General features: G+C 51.7%; 1 protein-coding gene and 1 long non-coding RNA gene across 4 annotated transcripts in view; one reads left to right on the forward strand and one right to left on the reverse strand.

The window, feature by feature from the left end:
- The window catches only part of Ubac2 (UBA domain containing 2), a 157,694-nt gene that overhangs the window by 2,120 nt on the left and 131,064 nt on the right, over nt 1–24,510 (reverse strand). For both annotated transcript variants that reach the window (XM_013120115.3, XM_005079428.4), the window contains one exon: nt 13,100–13,222. In XM_013120115.3, coding sequence (XP_012975569.1) covers nt 13,100–13,222 — 123 coding nt within the window. The remainder of the gene's footprint in view (nt 1–13,099; nt 13,223–24,510) is intronic.
- Nucleotides 18,097–22,667, forward strand: LOC121139400. 2 transcript variants are annotated; one of them, XR_005876364.1, is made up of 3 exons: nt 18,097–18,442; nt 18,779–19,392; nt 20,993–22,667. It is a non-coding gene; the product is annotated as an uncharacterized LOC121139400 (long non-coding RNA). The 2 variants fall into 2 exon arrangements; XR_005876369.1 differs by having other exon boundaries at nt 18,098–18,442; nt 18,779–19,362.

Raw genomic sequence — 24,510 nt, forward strand, 5'->3', positions numbered from 1 at the left:
CAACCATGCTAATGATCAAAATTAGTCATTACACAAGACAAGACAACAAAACAGGGCTTCCGAGGTCCTGGTGCAGCGGGGTACACTGGGGCCAGGCTGTGTAAACGGCCTGAGGTCGCTGGCCACACTCCTGTGTCGAGTGTGATCCCGGAGGAAGGGTGCGGAACAGTGCTCGTGCGCAGACGCGTGCCGACGAGTGCATCACTGCAGCCTTACTGCCGATGCTGCAGCTCTGACGGTCACAGCGCACCCGGCTGCTGGCACGGCCAGTTTCTTGCCTGCAGGCACTCCGGGCTCTTCTGCAGAGGCCATCCGTGCTGAGTCCTGCTGGAAGCCTGGGGCTTCTGTAGGCAGCAAGGAGATCTGCGGCAGGGGCAGTAACTGAGAAACAGAGTAACCTAAAGCCGCTGGGGGCAGGAAGCACCAGGCTTGCACAGACCACAAATCTTGGTTGTGTGAGTACTTTGTTCACGGGCAGTCTCCGGTGCCAGAGACAGGTGGTACCCCCAAATGTATCCATAAGCCGCTTGCCCAGGTAAGCAAAGAGTTCAGGCTGGGTGCAGTTATAGCACCCGTGAGCCAGAGGCAGGAGTTCAAGTCCACCCCATCACAGGCCAACCCAGGCTACACAGGACATAGGATTCCATCCCTCTGTCTCAAAAAGCTTCTCAGCACGTGTTGCTCACACAGAAGGCGCCATTCAGCTCAGTCACGGTCATGAGCACTTAGTGGGGTTGAGTGGGATTTTGGATTGCAGTAGGAGGCGTTTGCCCTGCGGCTTCCGTTCCCAGATCCCCTGTCTGGGATGCACACATCGGCTGCATTTCCGACTGTGGCTGCGGTCTGAACAACACAGGGGACCGATTCTGTAAGGGTCAGCCTGTGCTACGTGGGCAGGCCCACGTGCACTGATGATGGAGGTGGTGGCATGGGTGGCATACGGCTCAGCCCCCTTGGCGTGGGGAGAACAAGGCCAGCTTTTAGCTTCCAGGCTCTTTGCTCGTGGGAGCAGCAGGACAGGAGGCCAGCTCTGTAGGTCCAGATGGAAGTTCTGCCCGTGTGGACAGAACTATCCTCCATGATGGCGGCTCTCCTTCCTCCCTTTGCTTCTCTCTGCTGGCTCTTCCCTTTCCTGCTGGCCTGACGACTCTTCCACACCCCTGTGACTTTGAGGCACCTGCCCTTCCCGTGTCTCCTTGGCTAGAAAGATCCCAGACTAGAAGTCCCTAGTTCTACAGACTCATGTTATGAGAGAACAACTTGAGACGCGTGACTTCCGCCCCTCATGGTGGAGACAACACTGAGGGGCAGCTTCTATCGTGGCAGGAGAGAAAACAGAGAAAGGGGCAGTCGGTCGGGCACCAGGGACAGGGCATCCCAAGGACCCGCCCTAGCGGCCTACTTCCTCCAGACAGGTCTCACTTCCCAGGTTTACACAACGGACCCAATGTCACTAGCCAGGCTTTAACACAGGAACCTGTCGTGGACATTTGTATTCAAGCTAGCCACATGGCTCAGCTAGTCAGTGTTTGCCTGGAAGACACGAAGGCCCTGGAGTTAATTCCTAGCATTGCACAACATGATGGTACACAGCTATAACCCTAGTAACTTAGGAGACGGAGGCAGGAACATCAGGAATTCAAACCGCCCTTGACTGCATAAGGAATCTGAGGCCAGCCTGGGATACATGAGACTCCATTAAAAAAAATCCACCCCTGCCTTAGCCAGTGTTCCGCTGTGAAGAGACACCATGGCCACAGCAGCTCTTAGAAAACATTTCATTGGAGCTGGCTTACAGTTTCAGAGGGTTGGTCCGTTATCATCATGGCAGAACATGGTGGCACGCGGGCAGATGTGGTTGGAGCTAGAGAAACAGCTGAGAGGTCAACATCTGGAACAGCAGGCAGCATATATGAGACCTCAAAGCCCACCCCTACCGACACACCTCCTCCAACAAGGCCACACCCACTCCAACAAGGCCACACCTCCTCAAAGTGCCTTTCAGCCTATGGGGGTCTTTTTCATTCAAACCACCACAAAGTCTTTTAAATGGGTTTTCAGTTTTACATCCTGGACAGCTGTGGTTGGGTCTGGCCAGTACCTTCCACACTGTGATGGCTGCTCTTGGTCGTCAACTTGACTACATCTGTAATTAACTAAAACCCGAAAGACTGGGCGCACCAGTCATTGAAGTGAAGTGGGAGGGTCACTTCTAACCCAGATCTTTGACGCGGGAAGATAAATGTTTAAACCCGATCTCTGGGGTGGGAAGATCCAGATAAATGTTTAAACCCGATCCCTGGGGTGGGAAGATCCACCTTTAATCTGGGCCACACCTTCTGTCTGCAGCCCGTATAAAGGATACGGAAGAAGGCAGCTAGCTCTCTCTCTGCCTGCTTGCCCTCGCTCTAGCTAGCAAGTCTATTCCTTCTCTGGCATGAGGGCCTACTTCCTTGGGATTCCTGCATTTTCTGAAGACTAGCTGAGACACCCAGCCTCATGGACTAAACATATACCGCATTTTTGAACCTTCTGTAGGTAATCAGACATTGCTGGATTATCTGGACCCAAGTTTGTAAGTCATTCTAATAAATCTGCCCATATATATGTACACACACACACAGAGTCACTGTATACATCACACACATATATCACACACACACACACATATATATATATACCAACACATCAATATGTACATGTGTGTATAGATATAGATATATATTCTATAAGTTCTGCTTTTCCAGAGACCCCTGACTAATAGACATGGTCTTTGGGTTTGGTTTTCTTTTTCTTTTCTTTTCTTGTTTTTTGGTTTTTGTTTGTGAGGAGACAGGGTTTCTCTGTAACAGCCCTAGCTGTCCTACCTCCTGAGTGCTGGGATTAAAGGTGTGTGCTGCACAACGCCCCCCCCCCACCCTGTGCAATACCCATGCTCTTAAGGCATGCCTCTTACTGACCCAGTAAACAGAGCTTGGCTCCTCTGACAATGCCACCCATTTCTTTATGTATACAACTTTCCACACTACTTTTTAGGCCAGACTATACAGTTTTCAAACCCTTCTGCTCAGCCTTTTGTTCCCAATTCTCACTGCAAACGCAGTTAAGAAGCAGGCAGAAAAAGCCAGGTTTCAGTCAGAGTGCCATGCTATATTGAAATTTCCTCCACCAAAATAGTTGCTTTAAAACTTAGCTTCAAAGTTTTAAGACTTGGAAGAAGAATTCAGACAAATTATCTCCCAAAAAAATGTAGCATGCATTTCCTGATTTCCAACAGTCCCCCGCCTTCCCTGTGCTCCCGTGGGCATTCTGATCTGCGTGTCCCCCAGAGTCGTCCGTTAAGCTCCACGCACAGAATCCCAGGCTTTCTCCGGCCCAAACTTCCAAAGTCTTCCCACAGCCCAGCTCCCCACACTCGGGGGGTAGTTACAGCGGCGGCACTACGTTTAGGGCTAAATTAGCTTTTTTTTTTTTTTGGTCAGTGTGCCCAGAACACGTGATAGAAAAGCTTAGAGAGGGACAGGGCTACTGCGGCTCACGGTTCTAAAGGTCCAGCCCATGGTCACTCTGCCGCCATGGGCCTGAGCAGGAACACGTGTGGCAGGCGGGAGACAGGATGAGACCGGGCGGGGGAAGGGGCAGGGACAAGACACCCGAGGACCCACTCCCTAAAATTTCTAGGACCCACAGAAACTGCCACCGACTAGGTACTGAAGCTGTAACGCACGAGCTTGTATTGGAAAGTCACGTTAAACCGTTAACGCCATGCTTTCTAACCCAGTCCTCATTTTCTCATTTCATGACATCTTGAAAACATGGTAATGGTACCCAGAGCAACTCCATGGGTGTGGGCGGACCAGTGTGTGTGTGTGTGTGTGTGTGGTCTCATGTTTGTGCATATGGGTATGTATGTATACACTTATGTAGAGAGTTACATCATGTGAATATGCTAAAAACTTGAGAATTTTCACCTGACACACTCAGGTTAGGTTTCTCAAATCCCACAGTGGCCTTCTAGGTAAGTTGACTGTGTATCTCTGTCTGCTTTCCAGTCAGCCCAAAGGAGTTACTTTTGATGCTGTCATCAATCACCCTTCTCAAATCTGTATCCTGAGAATGCTTAGCAAACCCCTAAGGTTCCTTTGAATCACTACTGATGGCATCATTTAAACAGGTCAGATCAAAGATAGAGCCCTGAGCCCATGAGAAACTTATGTTCAGCATGCTTAGCCAGGTTCAAACCCATGTCATTTTATTGCTATTATCCATTCCACAGACTGATGCCCTATCTCTATAGTGATGCGATGTCGTACCTCCATTCCACAGACTGATACCCTATCTCTGCAGAGATGCGATGTCATACCTTTCTGCGACATCTTGTGTCAACGGGGTTATTTTGGTATCCTCAGACCACAGAGGTTTTTCTGACATTTACACGTCACCCAGTACTAATCTGGTTCATGCTGTCAGATACCAAATTTGCCATTCAGTTTCCTAAGGTCACTCTCTCCTCCGTTGGGGCCTTTAACGGTGAGCGTGACAGCCCACCCTCTCTGGTTCCCATCAGCTTGCGTGGCAAGGGCTGGGAGGGCTCTTGGGACACAAGTCATCGGAGGGAAAAACCTCCCTGATGTAAGCAGTCTGATTAGTTATTTCAGCCGGGGCTTCCAACAATAGCTTAAGGGAGGCTCTTTGCGATTATTTCTGGCTGAGGAGCGCTGTCAGTGGTTGGATGGTTCCACTTCCCTTTCGAGCGTTGTCTATGAACGTGCTTCCAATGCTTCCAACCACTGGGCTGCTTCTTCTCTAATCTCAACACCCTAAGTGCCTCAGGCGCTGCTGTAGATCATTTGTGATTTTGTGTCTGGCCAGGAGCAGGGTCTATATGCTGTGGGCAGGCAGCAGTCTCAGGGGCTGGCAGGTCGTGACCCTGAGCTGATAGAGGTGGGAACCCTTGGGTCCGGAATGCCAAGCTGCCGCGTAAGCAACGTCTGGCATGAGAATGAAGGCTTTCTTTGTGGGCAATCTCCCACGATCACCCTTTCTCAGATGCTAACAACCACGTGCCCGCCAGTGCTTATTTGACAACTGAGCCAGGTTTTTCACTCCTCTTCACTGAGGAGTGTTCTACTGCTCAAGATGAGCAGGAAGCTTGGTGCTTGAGACTCTGTGACCAGAACTGGCTTCCATACTTATGTATTTTTTCAGGGCTGAGAATACAAGTGTGTCTAGGGCTTTCACTGCTGACAGCCTGGTGTAGGCTTAGCAGAGAGACCTTTAAGGACCTGCCCCGTGGAGCTACAGTAAAGGGGGTGCGTGGCAACCCGCTTGCTATTTGGTTTCCCTGACAGGCGATGACCTCACCAATGTCTGTGGCCGGGTCAGTCTCCTCCCGCCAACGGGAGAGCTTGACATACACTGTGGCCCAGCGTGGGTTAGATGAGGGCTCAGTGACGTGAGCTCCTCAGGGAACTGATGGGCAGAACAGGGGAGGCATAAAGACTCCCAGAGCTCTCCAAAGGACACGCTGGATGGGTGGGGGTGGGCGCATTTTCCAGCTGACGCAGAGTCACCGCCAGACACGATAGCAATCTGGACGGGAAACTTACAAGATGGCCCGTGGGGGTTTCTGGAAAGCCTTTCCTCCAACTTTGCCGTCTCCCACAGCCCACTGGGCACCTTCCTCTCGCGCTGCCACCGTAGAGGGCACTGTCTAAAACCACTGCAAAGTACCAGCTTACGTGCAGTGAAGGTTCTAGTCCAAATTCTAACCCACCCTTTGCTCAGCTTCGTTTAGAATGTAACCACAGGTGCTTAATGCCCAACTCAGCTGTCTGTCTGTCTGTCTGTCTATCTATCATCTACCTAACTACCTATCTACCCTATTTTTTGAGACAAGGTTTCGATACACAGCCCTAGCTGGTCTTAAACTATGTAGTCCAAGGTGACCTTACGCTTGCCGCGATCCTGTACCTCAGCCTCCAGAGTGCAGGTGTCAGAGGCACAGGGGGCCACACCAGCTCCTTTTCAGCTGTTACATTAAGGTTCCCCCAGTGGAATATCTGATGCTTATTTTCTGCGACCTAGGTGAGGGCACCCGAGACAACAGAATCTACAGGGTGCCCGAGGGAGCCTCCTCTCTCCTCCTCCCTGGGTTGAGTGTGCATTTGTGCCCAGTCCCCTCCCACCAGGAGCAGACTGTGACTCTGGTCAGCTGCCTTCCATCACGGACCACCGCAGGCACAGGCGTCAGCGGCCTACTCAGCCTCCTGTGACATGAGGGAGCCTTGTGGCTAGCTGACCCAAGGGAGGGAACACAAGATAGGAACTTCAGCCGGCAAAGGGCACCGTCACTGTCGGCTGACAACAGGTAGACTGCGCTTTTTCCTCCCACGGGTTCTTCAGAAAACAGACCACACCGCGAGGGAGGGAGGGAGGGAGGGAGGGAGGGAGGGAGGGAGGGAGGGAGGGAGGGAGGGAGGGAGGGAAGGAGGAAACCTACAAACAGAGACAATTCTTTCCTAGTTTTTCCTTTTTAAAAACACACTTTTACTTTCAAATAACTTTGATGACCTGTTCACATTTCCCTATCTCAGGGTAATTTTCATTCCAAGAGGCACCTCAGTTCTCCAGCCCCAACTCACCTCCTGTGACACAAGTCAACGGGGACAGACACACAGTGATTCACAGCAGCACCTTCAGTGATAACTGCTTGGTTTGCTCAACAAAGCCTGTGGTTTTCTTTAACTTCCCTTTAGCTGAGAGTGTCAAAAACAAATGGTGTTTTGGGTTTTTAACTTCCCAAATTCTGATGCCTCTAGGTCGACATGCCCGCCGGATAGTGGCTCCACCCGGCCCACAGCTGGCTGACCCCTCTGCGATCGCCCCCATGCACACCCTGATGTGACAAGCAGGGACAGGGCTGCCCCTCTGCCTCTCTGTTATAAGCAGCACTGGTTACCTGTTAGAGCAGCCCCCCCCCCGCCCTGCAGGACAGTCCCCTGTGGGCGTGAGGTTATTTTTCTTCCCAGTGGGTAAACAGGGGGTCCCCGTTATTTACATCCCTGCCAGAGCCCCCCAGTCTTTGACTTAGGACATGGCAGGCTCCCACTGGAGAGGGCAAGCTCCACGCCACGTGGTAACTGCGGGCTGACTAAAATGAAGTCAGTCATGACCGGGAAAGGAAGAGCAAATTCACCTGTTGTCAGCTTGGGTTTGTTTCAGCATGTTTAACTCATTTGTGTGGTATTACCTGACAGGGTTTAAGTCCAATTTGAAATTGTCTTTCCCCCTTTGATTTACAGACAAACAAAAAACCCCAAACAAGTAAATATGACAAGATTTCATGATTTGCCAACTAAAATCTTATTTAGGGTCTCCAAGATCACTACATTTATTTATCCGTGTGCGCGTGCCATGGCGTTATGTGTGGGCATCAGAGGACAGTTTGTGGGAGTCACCTTCCACCATGTAAAGCTCAGGGAGCAGACGGAGGTCATCAGGACTGGGGACAGGCTCCTTTACTGATTTTAGGGTGAGTGTGGTGTCAAAGGACCCGGTCAAACAAGGAGGACTGTGAGGACTGTCCTCAGGAGCTCACGGCAGCAGGGTCACAACGTCCAGGGCAGAGGGGGCGGGGCTCACAGACCCCCAGCCCAGCCTAGGAGTTGCGGGCAGTTAGTGGTTGCTAGGGAAGAAAGTAACTTTTTCCCGGTGGTGCAGCCATCAGTCCAGAGCCCGCGCTCGGGAGAATAACTCCACCCCACGCTTGTGCGAGCGGCCTTCACCAGACTCAGTGGGTCATTAAAAAAGGACAGAACAGAGAGGGTGGGAGAGGACAGGATCCAAGTGCACCACGCACATGTACAGAACTGCCAAAGAGGAGACAGAGACGACTGGGAAGAAAACGGAGGGGAGGAGGGAGCGGGAACAAGAGATAGACGCTCGGTTACAAGAAAGAGGTTATTTGACAAACTCTGTGCTTTGGTATGTTCTCATAAATGCATAAAAAGATCACTTTTCCCCCTTAATTCAACCTCTCCGTCCGCCACTCTCCGGGCAACTCTGGTGAGCCTCTCTGTGCAGCTGAGGGCACCATCCCTCCCTCGGCACGTGTCCAGCTACGGCAGGGCTGCTTCTCACTGTCACGGGCCCCACGGCCTGCTGGCCATGGGCATACCAGCATCTGTGGACTTGACTTGGGGTGCCATTCCCATCAGGGCAGGAAGCGGCCGGGCCCTCTAGAGACGTGGCAGCCTTGTCTCTACACCAGGACTTCAGTGTCTCTGACATTCCTCTCTGCATGACTGCCTATGGAAGGCAGGGGTGACATCCCGCTCCTTGGCTTCTTGGGGTGGGGGTGGGGTCACCTTTAGGTGATGTATGGCTTTAGGTTCACCCTGGCTGCTTCCATGAATGCCTCTTTCGGGTACAGAAAAGGGGGCTGGGATGCTGTCCTCCAACGGGTGGTGAACTGGCGGAGGGACCGTGGTTCTACTCACTGAAAACAGGGTGGGTTCTGAAACACCTGGAATCTCAAAAACCAACAAAAGTAACAGAAGCAACAGAGACGGTGCTCGCCTACGGCTGTATGCTAACCTGCAACACATTTTCTTGGAGTATTCCCCTTACAGAGTCCATGGGATGCAGTTCCCATTGACTTGGTTTTTCTTGTAGAACTCTCACTAAAATTCCTGAACTCTGTTTGTATAGTAGAAAACCAAAAGTTTTACATTTTTCTGGGTTTAAAAAGTTACTGCTTTGTTTTTGTTTTTGAGACAGAGCTGCTTTGTGTGTTACTGTTTCTTTGATGTATCAAGGAGAGAGGAGTCAAGGGTTAGAAAAACGGCCCAGTGGTTAAGAGTGTACACCACGGCTCTTACAGAGGACTGGAGTTTGATTCACAGCCACCCCTGGCCTCTACAGACCCAGCGCTCATGAGCGCACATGGACACACACTCACACATAGACATGCACACACACACACACACTCACACATAGACATGCACACACACATACACACTCACACATAGACATGCACACACACATACACACTCACACATAGACATGCACACACACACACACTCACACATAGACATGCACACACACATACACACACACTCACACATAGACATGCACACACACATACACACACACTCACACATAGACATGCACACACACATACACACTCACACATACACATGCACACACACATACACACTCACACATAGACATGCACACACACATACACACTCACACATACACATGCACACACACATACACACTCACACATAGACATGCACACACACACTCACACATAGACATGCACGCACACATACACACTCACACATAGACATGCACACACACATACACACTCACACACACACACACACGTAAGTCACACGACTCGGGTGAAGCTGTAGTTCAGGGTCAGAGTGTTTACTTCCCGTGCTCCAGGGTCTGGGTTTCACCCTCAGCACTGTGGAAGCAAGCAGCATGGGACCCTAACACTTGATGTATTTCATTGAAAAATTAAGGATAAAAAGTTTAATCACATTTAAATACGTTAATAGCATTTCTGATAGTGGCCAGCATTAACAAGCTAATTGAGATCATACATCAATTACAACTCCCTGAACTTGCCTGTGAGCCTCTAGAAGTCTTTTTTTTTCCTAAGACAGGGTCTCACTGGGCAGCTCTGGCTAGCCTGGAACCTGCTGTGTAGATCCTGCTGGGTTCAAACTCATGGAGATCCACCAGCGCTGGGATTAAAGGTATGCACCATCACACCAACCAAGAACACCTTTTGACTCTTCTGGAGTAACACGCCCAGAGTGTGCATTACAGTTATGGGCTGTGAGAACTCTTGATGGACCGCACCTCATCAGCAACGTCAAAACACAAGATTCAGGAGGCCAGTGAGAAAGGGAAGAGCTGGGGAGGAGTGTGTATCATCTCAGGACACCTGTGAGCTCCTTCACGGTGACACCGACAACACGCTATCCTCGGCACTGTCATTCTGGGAGGATCAAGGAAAAATTACTCACTGGGGGGAAAACCCTACAGACCAATGACACATTTTCACATTCTCCTCCTCCTCCTTTTGACATCTTTTACTTCTGCCCAAACTGCCAAAACCAAGCAATAGTTCAGTTGTAAATACTTCAGATGTCCGAAGACTGCCCTGTGAAGAATATGACTCACTGCTGTATAAGGTGAACAGTCACATAGCAGAATTCTGGTGTTTGTTTTCACCAAGATAGATGACTGTTATCTTACTTTCTAATCTGTCATCACAATAGTCTCATAAATGGCAAATTACTGAGACCTTTCTTCCTCATCTCTGGGATGATATCTGCCTAGGAATTTAATTAATTAATTAATTAATTTCCCGAGACAGGGTTTCTCTGTGTAGCTCTGGCTGTCCTGGAACTCGCTCTGTAGACCAGGCTGGTCTCAAACTCAGAGATCTACCTGCCTCTCTCTCTCCCGAGTGCCGGGATCAAAGGTGTGCGCCACCACGGCCCAGAGAGTAATTTTAAAGAAGGGCAGGTGAACTTGTCAGACGTGTTGCACGCCTCTAACCGTGGCACTGGAAGGCAAAGGCAGCAGGATTGTGAATTGAGACCAGCCTGGGCTTCAAAGTGAGGCCCTGTCTAAAAATAAAATAAGCAAATAAAAAGGAACTCTGGTCGTACATCTGGTCCTCTGCTGCCCAAAACTAAAAAGTTAGTGAAATATAAGCCTGTGGGAAGAAGTTGCCGGGCAAAGGGGCTGACTGACCAGTTGTTAGTGGAAGTCGCCAGGCACACGGACAAGCTTCTGGCAAAAGCCCTGACCCAGGCCCCAGGCAGGGATGCAGGAGGAGCCCACTCATGACTCTTCTGAGGTACAGCGTATGGAAGGACAGTTTTGTAGCAGAGGCTGAGGACAAATGGCCTAGTTAGTGTAGCCAGCTGTGGAAACCCGCCTTTCCCAGGCAGTGGGAAATTTCAAGTGTTATCACTGCAGCGTTTTGGACTTTATTTCATCTGAAATAATTTCAGACGTGAGCCTTCAGAAGATCCCAAGGACCCCAGAGTCAGCAGCTGTAGTTCTGTCAAGCGGCTTCATCACCTCCTGAGCCAGAGTCTGGTTCCCAGCTGCTGTCGGGGAGCTTGAAATGCTGGCATCTGATGCGGATGCTCTCATCCAGCCTGGAGTCCACTTCCTCTGCCAACCGATTAACAGGCACGGCCCTTCCACAACGCCCAGCCCAGGTCACAGGCCTCATCTCCTGTTTCTCCCCTGAGCGGGCTGTGGCATCACTATTCTTGAAGAACGCAGGTTGGGTACTTTACAGAGGTCTCCCAGGTCGTATGAAGCTGTGAGCACGTAGAAAGTGCCCAGTTCTCCACAGATTGGTTGATACCTTCTTCGTTAAACTAATGTCTACTGTGGTGGCTGCAAAACTGTGTTGTGTTTTTAGGAAGGCACCATCCTTTCTCCTTTATAGAAGTGTGCTTCCTTTTACCTATGCATTTCTGTGACACGCGTCTATTAATCAGCATCTATTAATCGGGATGAGAAACACCTCTCACTCTCAGGCATTTGAACACCTTGGTTCCCACTTAGTGATGCTGTTTGGGGAGGCTTAGGTGGTGGGGCTTTGCTGGAGGAAGGGCGTGGCTGAGGGCAGATTGGACATTAGGCCTCACTCCGTTTCCAGTCAGCTTGCTGTCCTGCTTGTGGCTCAGCTTCCTGCTCCCGCCGCCCTGCCCTCCTCTCTGACAAACTTAGACTCATCGCTCTGGACGCATGGGCACAAATAAATTCTCTCTTCTGGAAGGTGTCTTGGCCAGGGCTTTTATCACAGCAACAGAAAGCAGCAGTCGGGGTGAACCCAGGGGCCCTGTTCCTGGTGGCTCACGCTGTGTGACTATTCTTACGTGGGTACGAGAAGCTGATGTCACCAGTGTGGCCAGTGGGATCCTCTCCGCTGCCTCTGGACTCCCTGTGAGACGCCATCAGCCACGGCGCACTGCCTTACTAGTGGGCACGGGTGTTCCAGGGTTATCTCATCTCCACCCTGCATGGGGAGGGGTCTACCAGGTCTCTAAAAGATGTCCCAGCTTACTTCAGTGGGAACACTGGAGCAGTAGGTGTGCTTGTCACTGCCAGGACATCATGCTTCTGAGCCCTTTCATCAAGTGCAAGGGCACACATGTACACACACACACACACACACACACACACACACACATTCATCTGCATGTACGCAGGAAGACAACCATGCTGATGCTGTGTGCACACTGCTGACTCCATTCCAACCCTAGCGGGAGAATCCCCATTCTTGAACCACTATGAGAAACAACCTATGAACAAGTTTAAGATTTGTGTGAAGTTTTAATACTGTCTCAGGGTATGTTTTGTTCAAAAGTTACTAAAATTAACCTCCCCCCTTCAACATTAGATTGTAATTCACTGGGATACAGCTGGGTCCCGTTTCTTTTCAATTCTACGATAGTTCCCATTTTTGATTATTTACTTCTTGAACATGTAAACCATTAACACGGTTTAAAATCACAAAAGTCAAAACCACACAAAGGTGCTACTCTCTCCCAACCCTCTGTAAGGATTCAACGTCATCCATTTCTTCTTATTCTGTTTTGGTGACAAGGTTTTGTTGTGTGACCCAAGCTGTTCTGGAATTCAAGATCCTTTTGCCTTAGCCTCCTGTGTACCATGATTACAGGTGTGTATGACCACACTGGCCTAAGGGTGTGTGCGTGCACGGACGTATATCCCTGCAGAGGTCAACCGTGGGAACCCTTCCTCAGCTGCTGCCCACCTTGGTTTCTGAGGCAAGAGCACCTCCTTCTGAGATCTGAGTCTTGCTGATTAGGCTCGTCTGGATTGCCTAAGCAAGCCCCTGGTCTTCCTATTTCTGCCTTCCCAGGGCAGAGATTACTAGAGTTGTCATTTTAGTACTCTGGGCTCATTAGACAGGCACTTTACCTACTGTCTCTACAGCCCCCAAACCAAGCTTTGATTTCCTGTTGGCCCAAGCTGCTTCAAGCCTGCAGTGTGAATGAGACCGAGTACAGGAGTCACGGGTTACCTGCTCCTCAGAAACGTCCAAGGGAGGTGACGCTCGCTCTTCAGACCGAGCACCGTCTTGATAGTTGATATTTCGCCGCTGACGTAGAGGGGGAAAAAGCCGATTCCAATTGATCATTCCTCCCTAAAAAGAGCAACGGAGGGTCATCAGGAGAGGAACAGCAGGTGCCACGCCTCGCGGAGCCTCCCCACAGGCGCATGGCTCCAGCAGGGAAACAAAACGCTGAGCTGCTCTGCTGTCCTGTGAGGCAAACCCCAAATTCCCCAACACCCTCGACCAAGAGGATAAAACCGGCCCTGCTGTAGGTACAGAGGAGAGACGTGTCCTGTGCACCTGGCCACATTAGATCCAACATCAGCCTCCCTGGCCCTGTCCCAAGAGTGGCTACGGCCACAGTTTGGGAGCTCAAGGGTTTGCAGGAAGAGGAAGCAAGAAGAAAACCAAGGTTCCTCCAACAGCCATGGAGGACGCTGCTTCTCCCCATCTTCTATGGATTTAGTCCCGAGCACCTCGGTGGGGGGAAGGGGGGAAGCCGCAGGTTGTAATGAAGCCTACATCCAACAACAAGCTGGAGACAGCAGAGAGCAAAGGGTTCACAGGTTAGGATCGATGGCTCTGTGGATGCCAAAGGTAGACGATAAAGCCACTTCTGGCTTCACATCCGAAGAAAATATGCACAGAATGATGCTATCTAAAATCCCTGTTTTCAGCTGTGTGCGGATCTCGGAATTTAACTAATTTAAAAATGTCTATTTCTGGACTGTGAAAGTCTGAAAGATCTTTCTCCTTATGGAGACCTAAAACACTTAACATCGGCTGACTAGTAGGAGGAAACGGAAATCCCAGGACACCAGAAACAAGTAGACACGGAGAGCCAGAGCAGAGCTGGATGCAGTCCGTCAGGGAGCCGGCCAGCCAAACAGAAAGGTCCAGAAATCAGAGGCGGCCAGATGTTTAACAGACAGGACTGGACGACGGCCAAAGATATGAAAGTTAAGGTTAGACTTCTGCCTCAGATGGTACGAAAAGTACGTTCCACACATCAATGACTAGAACATGGGAAGCTAGACAGTTGGAACTTTTAGAAGAGGATTCTTTCATGTCATTGTGACAAGAAAAAAGATTTCTCAAACAAAACTATGAAAAAGATGGCTAAAAATTATTTTTACATTACCAGCAAGGACTTATACTCAAAGCTCAGTTGTTGTTGTTGTTGACTAAAACAAAACAGAGTTAAAAGACAAACTACACTTTAAAAGAAAATCAGCTGGGTGGTGGTGGTGCACATCTTTAATCCCAGCACTCGGGAGGCAAAGACAGACAGATCTCTGTGAGTTCGAGGCCAGCTTGGTCTATAGAGTGAGTTCCAGGGCAGTAAAGATTAGACAGAGAAACCCTGTCTTGAAAAACTAAAATAAAATAAAACAATAAAATGTTCACAAGATATAACAGACAAGAACATTCGCATATATAAAAAACTAATGAGAAAAAACCCAAATGACAAGAGATAAGTAGAGAGCATATATGAATAAATATTTACAGTAGAGGAAGCCTTAAGTCAACAAATACCTGCTCTTGGGGCAATGAAAACAGTTAAGGTGTGTCACACCGCTAGTGAGGATGACTGAAGCGAACGTGAACTCTACAGGTTGCTCATGGCTGTACACATTGGGGAGCTGCCTCAGGATCTGGGATGTCTTTCCCAGGCCATCATCCGCCAGCTCCACCTCTGGGTGGTAGTGAGGGCTGAGAAGGTCCTCAGGAGAACGTTCTGCGATATGACAACGACAGAGACCCGACTCCACCTTGCCCCTCGTCCCGTAATACGGAGAGGAACTTAGGGAGGAGGCTCCAGGAGCTCTCAGCTGTCAGGCGCTTTGCACCCAGGGTTAAACAGGCGCCTCTACAAACAGGAAACACTTCCTTTACGTCGCCTTTTTCAAAAGCATCAGCCACACGCTTCACAAAAGTGGAAGCAAAGAGTCTGCCTCTCGAAGAGATGTTTTATAAAATACTAGTTATTAATTGTCGAGTGATTTTTAAAGAAGTTTCTTGTGAAAACGAACATGTTTCTTTCCTGAGCTGAGCGACAGGGACTGCTTCTAGAGTCCTAAGCAGAAGCTGTGTGAGCAGGCGTCCGTGCTCGCCAGACAGTGACCTGCTCTGGACGAGGCAGCTAGACCAGAAAAGCAAGCACACTGTGGCCAGGGCACACGTGGCTTCACGAGCCAGGCACGCGGTCCCATCCTGGGATTCATGGGGCTGATCGTCCTCCGCAGGAAGACAAAATACCCAGACACAGAAAAAAACCAAACGCGATGACTTCTGGCATTTATGAGGGAAGCCGTGAGGCACAGCCACAGGGGGTGGACCTCGACCAAATGTGGCCAGAGCACAGATGAAGCTCAGAGGTGCAGTGCTGGGGCTGAGCCAAAGGGAGGGACAGTTTGGCGGTGGGGAAGGGCACAGGTGTGCAGAGACAGGGCGGGCACAAGTCCAGAGCAGTCTCCAGAGCTCAGACCCCAGCTCGGCCTCTGCCCGTGGGACCCTGGCCATCAGTCTCCTCCGCTGTACAATGGGAACGACACCTCGGGCTCACAGGGGTCTGCAGGTGTGATGACAGCGCTCTACGGGTAGGCACTTAAGACAGCCTGAAGACAGCGCAGAGCTTCTCCCTCTCACACGGGGATCACAGTAGAGCACTGCCTCTCTGCAGTCTGCCGTGGACCCTGGAGGGTCTTGACAGGCGGATGTCTCTGCACACCCCCTCTTCCCTGCTGGCGTGCCCAGGGTCACGCCGTGCAGCTAGAGCTGCTTCCTTAGCCAAGTGGGTGCTCTGAAAGATTGTCCTGGGGAGTAAAAATGTAATATTATACATGGGATGTCTTCCCCCTTCTGGGGGAAGGCTACACCTGTCATCCTCAGTTTGTGCTGTTTGGGACGCTCGTTATCAATCGGCCAGGAGTGAAATATAGCGCTCACACTGTGCTACCTGCACTATGCTTGAAGACCGCTAGAAAGGTCAAGAGGTTAGCACCAAAATGTGACATGAAGGGCTGGAGAGAGGCTCAGAAGCTAAGAGGTCACACTCTTCATTCTTTCTGTGGTCTGCAATTTGGCCCTGAGCACCCACATCAGGCAGCTCAGTACCACCTGTAACTCTCACTCCAGGGGATCAGATCCCCTCTCCTGGTGCCATAGAGACACACACACAGACGAGAGAGAGAGAGAGAGAGAGAGAGAGAGAGAGAGAGAGAGAGAGAGAGAGAGAGAGAGAGACAGAGACAGAGACAGACAGACAGACAGACAGACAGACAGACACACACACACACACACAGAGTATACAGAATTATCTAGTGCTTAGTGCTTACCGTGTACCTGCTAATACCTTATGCAGTGGAGCTAGACGGAGGGTTAAGACGATGCTCATGCCTGGTAAAAGTTCAAATGAAACCTGGTCTGCAAACACCAAGTGCATCTTCCTTTCCCAGTGGAACCTCCCCGTTGTGTCCCGTCCGACCTCCGGCCACGCTGGGACCCACCGGCCCCTACCCAACTCAGCCTTCTCTCTGGGCTCTGCGACACCAGACTTCTCTTTCCAGCCCCATGGCCATGCCTTCGTGTGCTCCACAACCTCATGTCCTTCAAGCAGGGTCCCCCTAAGGCTGTGTTTCAGAGGCTTCTTTTTCCGAGTTCTGTTGGCCAGCTCTCACCTACTTACAGGGCTTTGGACACCAAGTCTGTGGTGAGGACTCTGGGCCGCACAACTACAGAGCCAGGTGTCCTGGAAGCCACCTCCACCTAAGCGCGTCCCAAACCTATCTTCATTTCCGTTTGCATCCCACACCCCAGGCGGACAGTGGTGTCCACATCTGCCCGCCCACCGCGTAAGCAGCTCTCTAGGCTATTCTGGTACCGTACTGCTCCGTGTCAGACCACTTTCCAGGGCAGGGCAGAGACACAAGTTTTACCGCGTCCTTCCTCCATTTAAAAGCCCTTCAATCCCCCCTTTTAAAAACACTCACTGATGGACAACACGCATTAATCCCTAACGTTTTACACTAGTCCCTAACGTCTTAAAGGTTTTTCTCCATGTTATTTGTGTGTTCACGTGCGTGCGCACGCACGCACCACGGCATGAACGCGGAGGTCAGAGAACATACGGGACGAGGTTTTCTTCTTCTGCCGTGGGGGTTGCAGAGAGCTGAGTTCAGGTCACCAGGCTGAGTGGCAAGGGCCTGTACCTGCTGAGCCGTCCCACATGCCCCAGTTGCTAACGTTAAATAAGAGAGAGAGAATAACTGTATTTCCCAGATGAGGAAAAGCATGAACGAGAACAGTGGCGCTGTTTCCTGCCACAGACCTCTTGGTATTTGGCTGAGTGGAATGAAGGCAGCGGCACACTTGTATCTGCCTGTGCATCGATTCTACCCCAGTTCGTTTTATTTGAAGCAACGAAGATGAGTAGAAATTAGAGGGCAGCACGTACAAAGTCCTTCCAGATACCGCAGAGACCACACTCTGACACTCCCGCGGGGCCCCAGTGCTCTCACGACAGTGGGAATGCTTCCCGGGCTGCTGCTTCTTTACCGTCCTGCCCTCGCCATCTCTGCCCCCACTGGGGAGCCCGTGACCACTCCCCGTGAGCGGGGTCAGCCATCCCGCTGTGCTGTCAGCTCTCTGCACGGTCCAGCTGCACGCTGGCCGGCCTGAAGCTCACCCGGGCTCTAAGCTCCACCAGGGCTGAGACTCCATCCTGTTCTGTGCAGGCCCGGCACAGTTTCATACACACCGGGGGAAATGCCCACTGTGCGGACGGGTGAATGGAGAAACGCGCAGCAAAGGGCACCACTGAGCCACATTACATGGGGCTTTCTTAGCAGAGACACGGGGCCAGCCTTACCTGACCCGTTAAACTGGGTGGCGGGCTAATGAGCTGTGGGGTGGGGGGCCGGAGCGCGGGGGCCGGGGGGATCACCAAACAGGCTGAAACAGGCCTCAAGGACAGAGGAACCCATCCCCTCTCACACAGGGAGGGTGTGGAGGTGAAGGGAGTCCATAGGGCCGCTCCTCGGGTCACGGGGCTAACTATGGTTCTCCGCATGGTTCTCGCAGCTCCAGGGGGAACTGCAGCTTGCTGAGTAAGCACACACAAGCTCAGTGTCGTCCATCTATTAGCGTGCAGGCGTGCTGTCTGTCCTGGGAGGGGCCGGGTGACTGGTGACAGATCCCAGCTGTTTCCTAAGGCCCAAAAGACCTCAGCCGGGCCGACAGATGCGCATCAGCAACTGAGCAGGCCGTACCAGGGCGGTGGAAGGTGGCCCACCCGGCTGAGAACTGAGGGTAAGTTGCCAGTTTAGAGGAGGGAAATACCGTGCGAGGCCGCTGCTCGGCAAGAGCTTCCTGGCAGGAGTTGGGGGAGAAAAAAAGAGGAATTCTACCTCCATCACCACACATACAGGGTAGCAACGCATCCTTTATCTGGGTAAGAAGTGGAGGGGGGGGGTAACACAAGGCACAGAATAAACCTGCATCTGAAAAACAAAACAAAAACCCAGCTCATTGTCAGTGGCTTGAAGACATGAAGGCTCAGAGAAACCTCAGGAGGCTGTGCTTAGGCTGCCCGCCTCTTCCCATGCACTCAGCACGGACCTCTCTGTCTTTGTGTCTGCTCCACAGGCGGCCTGGGAGGAAATGGACGGACGGCCACTGACCCAGAGCCCCACGCTACCGTGATGGCTCTCCGTTTCCGTCTGCGAATGGCGCATCTTGCTGACCCATTTTGGGCTGAGAGCCTTCAGGTTGCCCTGGTCTCCTTCCCAGCGAGTCCCACGGTGGTTGGACAGGAACTCCACATCCTGCTCAGGCCTGGAGCCTCTGGCGCAGGGGCCTGCAGCTCTGGCCACGGTGCCGTCCTCGGTCCCATCTCCCTGTCCTCTCTTGCCCTGTGTCCTTGGGTTGGCTGAACTGGGGCCACAGCAGTGTTTGTGGAGGCTGAACTGGAGGATGGGGGGGGCACCGAGGACGGGTACAGTGGTATGGGCAAGCTATGGCACAGGGGCTCAGCAAAGGAGTCTTGAACCAGCGCCCAGCCTGCGGACAGATGCTCCAGGTCTGTTTAGTGTCACTGAGGACACTTCTCCTGAGAGAATGGAGACACCCATCGTGGAGCTCTCTCCTGAGGACACGGAACCACTCTCACACTGGGCTAACAATGGATCATGAAAGCATCGCCATCAGCTGCAAACTCCACCATAGACATGGTATCTTTGATTCATTAAGCAGGAGACCTGGTAAATCCCATGTGGGGAGCCCTGGGGGACTCTGGAAGAAGAGTAGAATTCAGTTTCAGCTTCCTAGGTCCCTGGGCCACAGGCTTGGGACACTTGTTTGTGGGATCCTGCGAGTGCTGGCCTCTCTTTTAGGGGGGGTTGTGAAGATGCTACTGGGTATCCGCAGACCACGTCACACAGAAAATTTGCTTTCTCACTTGTTTGTTTTGGTCACCATGGAGGCAGTGCAGTGCTGTGTGTGCGGTGTGAGTGTATTGCGTGCGGTGTGACTGTGTGTGGTGTGTGTATGTGTATGTGGTGTGAGTGTGTGCACTTGCGGCGTGATTGTATGTGGTGTGATTGTGTGTATGTTGTGTGTATGTGGTGTGTGTGTGTGGTGTGTGTATGTGGTGTGAGTGTATTATGTGCGGTGGGACTGTGTGTGTGTGTGCGCGTGCGGTGTGATTGTGTGTGTTGTGTGCATGTGGTGTGAGTGTGGTGTGTACATGTGGTGTGAGTGTGCACGTGTGCAGTTTGATTGTGTATGGTGTGTGTGTGTGTGTGTGTATAGGGGGTTTCACAGTCCTTCTTGTGCAGGCAGATTACACTGCTTCCTGGACTGAGGGCATCTTTACCCTCTTGACTGAGTTGACTTCAGTGCTCATGAACACCACACGCAAGTGTAGGGCACACGCGGTAGGGGCTCCCGAGTGCTCTCCAGAAACAACAGGAATGGAAGCATGTGGCTGAGCATGGGCAAAGCCTACTTCTGCACAGCAACTCCTTCTTCTTGTTTTGTTCCTTCCTCTGTCGAGGTTTGGGTCATTTTTTTTTCCTGCCTAACTTTAGTGCTGCACAAAAATTATCAAATGTTAAGACAAAACTAGAATTACCTCTGGTACTTGTAACTGGCACATGTTTTGACAGAACAAGAGGTGGCACTTTGTCAAAACCTAGAGAGAATGACTCAAGATTTCCCTCTTCTTGTTACATGTGCTCCCTGAGATGATGCCATCTGTTTTCATGTCTTCAGCAGGCGGTTCTCACTGCTGACCTCGCTTTGACGGTGTCTGTGTATGTGTGTGTGTGTGTGTGTGTGTGTGTGTGTGTGTGTGTGTGTGTGTGTGAGCTCTCCACTCTGATGGCAGCCAAGCTCTCCTGCAACCCAAGCTCCCCGAGACTTGCTCTGCTCTGCACCTCAAATCCCCAAACGGGCGAGGATGGTCTACTCTCCCTTGTGGGGGTCAGCCACGACCCACGTCCTTGTTGTCCCATTCTGAGATTATACTGGTGGCTTCTCGATGACACGGCTGCTATTCACACTTTCTCCCACCCAATCTGCGCACCGCCGTGGGAGACCCTGCACTCAGCACGATGTCTGAAGCCTCCGCCCTATTTTAATGGCGTCATGAAGTACTTCTTGCCTCTTCTCAGAACTTTTCTCACTTAGGATATCCTTTCTTCATGCAGTCTGGTTGTTTACTCAGATGGCCTGACCCCTTGGACTGTGCACCCCTATTTCTTGGGGGCTTCCCCTCTTTTCTGTGCAGACCCGATTCTTCTTTCATGTCCGTATCAGCTTCATTCACTAAAGTTCTCCTTCCTCTCCCTCTCTGGCCAGGCTCTAGGGTACCAGCTCCACACAGAATAAAGCCTGGAGTTGGGTTTCCACATGTGTACAGTGGCAAGCTGAACCAGACGGCTCTTAAGCTGACCGAGTGCCTCTTCTTCCCTGGACACTAATGAGCAGCTTGGAAGCTGAGCCGCTTTCTTCCGGAAAGAGCCTTCACTGCGGGGCAGGGGCTTCATGCAGCTGCGGGGTGACTGTGGACAGAGCTCCTGGGCACACAACGGACGTGTCCCCTCTGTCTCCCACTCTCCTGAGCTCTTGCTAGCACGACTGAACCCATGAGGGATCCGCAGGGAAGACGCAAACCCCTTGGCGATCATCCTTCTGGAGTCGGAGCCACCCCAGGAAGGCAGGTGGAGACGGGAGTGGTGGACAGTGTCCCTCTCATTTAAGGGATGCGCTGGACAACAGGGCAGGGGCGCATAATCTGGGAAAGCCCAACACACACACGCATACGGCTCCATCACTTCATCGGGAAGATCTCAGCAAATCTTGGTTGGCCAAACCGTGTTATAATCTCTGCACAGAGGGCATGGCTCACAGCTCTGGAGATTCTGGGCTTCTGACCCAAGCTGAGGGCTGTGAATGCTGGGCGTGAGGGGGGAGACTCCATGAAACCCCAGGCTTCTCAAGATGAAGGAATTACAGAATACAGTACATTTATGCCTCTGAAACCAATGAGATGGCCTCTTGCCTGAAGAGAAGGGGTGGTCACGTGAGTCTCCCCACGTGCAACGTGATGCTTTCGTGTTCCGTCTCCACACTTGCTCGGGGTGTCAGAGGGTGAGCCGAGGAAGGATGATCCAACAGAGAATTAAGAGTTGTTTACAACTTTTGTGCCTTCAAAGAGAATTATCGTCACGTGCCTATCCTCCCAAACACCATGAGACCGTACAATGCTCTTCTTTCTCACGAAGGCACCAGAACAGAATGGAAAATTGAAATGATTTTCACGACTGTCACTTAATGAGTCAGGCTTGGAAAGTGCTAGAATTAGACTGATCCTATCTTTCTGGGCTGAATTTCCTCAGAAGGGCCAGCGGGAGCCGTGGCCAAGCATGAGGACCCGGCAGTCATCTGCGCGGGAGGTGCAGATCGAGATCAGCAGCTTTGGGCTTCAGCCTCAATGAGAACAGAATACGTGCATCTCTTTTTGACTTCATTGCAGATTTTTATCAACTAAGCTCTAGTGACTTATCCCACATCTGACACTACACAATCACACACTCATGGGAGAAGAGTCATAAGGGAACCGGCCCTGGCCGGTTAGACTTTGTTGACAAAGAAGCACTGTAATTTGATGAGAAGTGTTCTCAAATCAAGTCACGTCAAAAGTGAAAGCGCACAGCCAAGGGCGGAGGTGAGCGTGTGCCAGCCAGCCTGGCATCACGTGAACTCAGGCCCGTGTGGCCTGCTCCCTCGGGGCCTCAGGGGTGTCCTGAGATGTCCTGCCCGATGACGGCACTTTTCCTAGGAGAGCCATCACGACGCTTGGTGGCGACTGTCTCTTTCTCCTGTCACACGGAGGTCAGGGCAGCGCCTTGTTCACGGCTCCCCGGAAACTGGCTCTGCACATTCTGTGGAAAAGATGCTAATGGAAACAGCTGGGCTGCAGAGGCCGAGAGGTTGACAGAAGCTTCCTCTAAATCAAAGCTAGCCAAGTGACGGGGGGGGGGGGGGGCACGGACAAAGGGAGGGGGGTGGCACCTGCCAGCACACAGCTGGACCCCGTGGGCCTTGCTCTCTAAAACACGGGAAAGTCATGCATGTGCTGCAATACACGGGAACCCTAAAAATGTGACGCCGAGTCACAGAAGGCAGACGTCAGCTAGAGTAGGCTCCATTCACAGACGCCCTTAAGGGGCAAATCTGTAGACAGAAAGTGAGCTTGGAAGACAAGCAGGTTTGGGGAGTTTCATATGGATTTCTGTGTGCGTGCCCGTACACACACACACACACATACACACACAGACACACACATGCAGGTGCACACACACACACTCGTGCGTGCGCGTGCACACGCACACACACAGACATACACACAGACACATACACACGCGCACACACACACGCACGCACACACACTGCTTTGCTCTTCGTTGCCTACCCCTCTTTCTGGCCTGCTTCCTCCCCACAGCTACTGCACTCCTCTGCTCTCATGTCACTGGCATCCTCTGCTCTGGACACAGAATTTCTACCTGGATGCTGACAATGTTCTACCACTGACTGTGGTAACGCTGCATAATTCTGCAGATAAAGATTAGTGGCTTGCACAACTCAAGTGGGTGAACTGCTCCAGAAATATTCATTAAATGAGAGATATCTGATTAATGAGAGGACTTTCACGCTGTGCACGGCGGGGGTATGAGTCATGGGGCAGGTCGGGCGGCACCCGACAACGCTTACTGAGGGTGGATGAGGAGGGAAACAATTTTCACAGCCACAGAAGTTTACTCGGGGTGGGTGAGAGAATGAACGCGCTCAACCCGGCACCGAGGAGCTCGCTGCACTGCATGTGTGAACGGCGGTTAGGTGCTCGAGGGAGCATGAACACCGGTCCTGGCATGAACATGGACGACTTACTACCAAAACAGGCGGAGGCACCGGGCAGCCCAATGCATGCAGCGGGGTAAACACTGGCAACCCTACTGTGTGCTGGCGAGTTTCCCAGCAGGCTCACAACCGAGCACTGTGCACTCACGGCGGGCTTCGCCTTAACCCTGCCCCTCAGGAACACCTTAGGGTTAGGCTCACCCTCAAGCGTGTGCTGTGCTACACGGCATCACCAGTAAACAGAACAAGGGTGTAGGCAAAGCTCAGGAAATTCAGGGTTTCCATGAAGACTCGAGCTCAAAGGTGCTGGCTACAAGCCTCTGGGGCAGGCACCACACACTTCGGGGGGGGGAGGGGGGAGGCCGTGCGGTCAGCACTGAGGGCTCTAAGAAGCAAGAGGCAGACGGAGGCCATGATGTGGGGCTGTGAGATCATTCCGCTCTGAGCTGCCCACAGGTGATACCATGCTCAGTTTTGTCCTGGAAGCTGCAGCTTTAGGAGTAACAGGCTAGCTCCCAAGTCTACACTATGTCCCAGACTTCCTGGGAGGCACAAAATGTATGCCCACTCGATGACAGTGATTAAAGCTCTGAGATCTCCTGACACACTGAAGGCTGTCCTCGATCCCCATGACAACCAGTAGACCGTGTGCGGATTACCCTGTCTACACAGCGCTGTCTCCCTAAGTGCTAATTTTCTTTTCATTTTATGGTTATTTTTCATACTGTGAGCATATGGGTTACTAGGGAAAACCGCAAACTGTTTGGCCTTAACGTGTTCATACACCAGTCAACACAACACTTCCAATGCCAGATGCATGGGGGAGGGGGAGGGGCTTCCTCACACCCGAAGCCATTCTCCAGGAGACACCACTCGCAGCCTCCAAACTTAATTCTAATGTGGTGCACGGAACCCGAAAGCAACACCTTCAGCCACACCACGCTGCCCCAACCCGA

Source organism: Mesocricetus auratus, unplaced genomic scaffold (assembly GCF_017639785.1).
Source record: "Mesocricetus auratus isolate SY011 unplaced genomic scaffold, BCM_Maur_2.0 Super-Scaffold_2245, whole genome shotgun sequence".
Classification (NCBI taxonomy): Eukaryota; Metazoa; Chordata; class Mammalia; order Rodentia; family Cricetidae; genus Mesocricetus; species Mesocricetus auratus.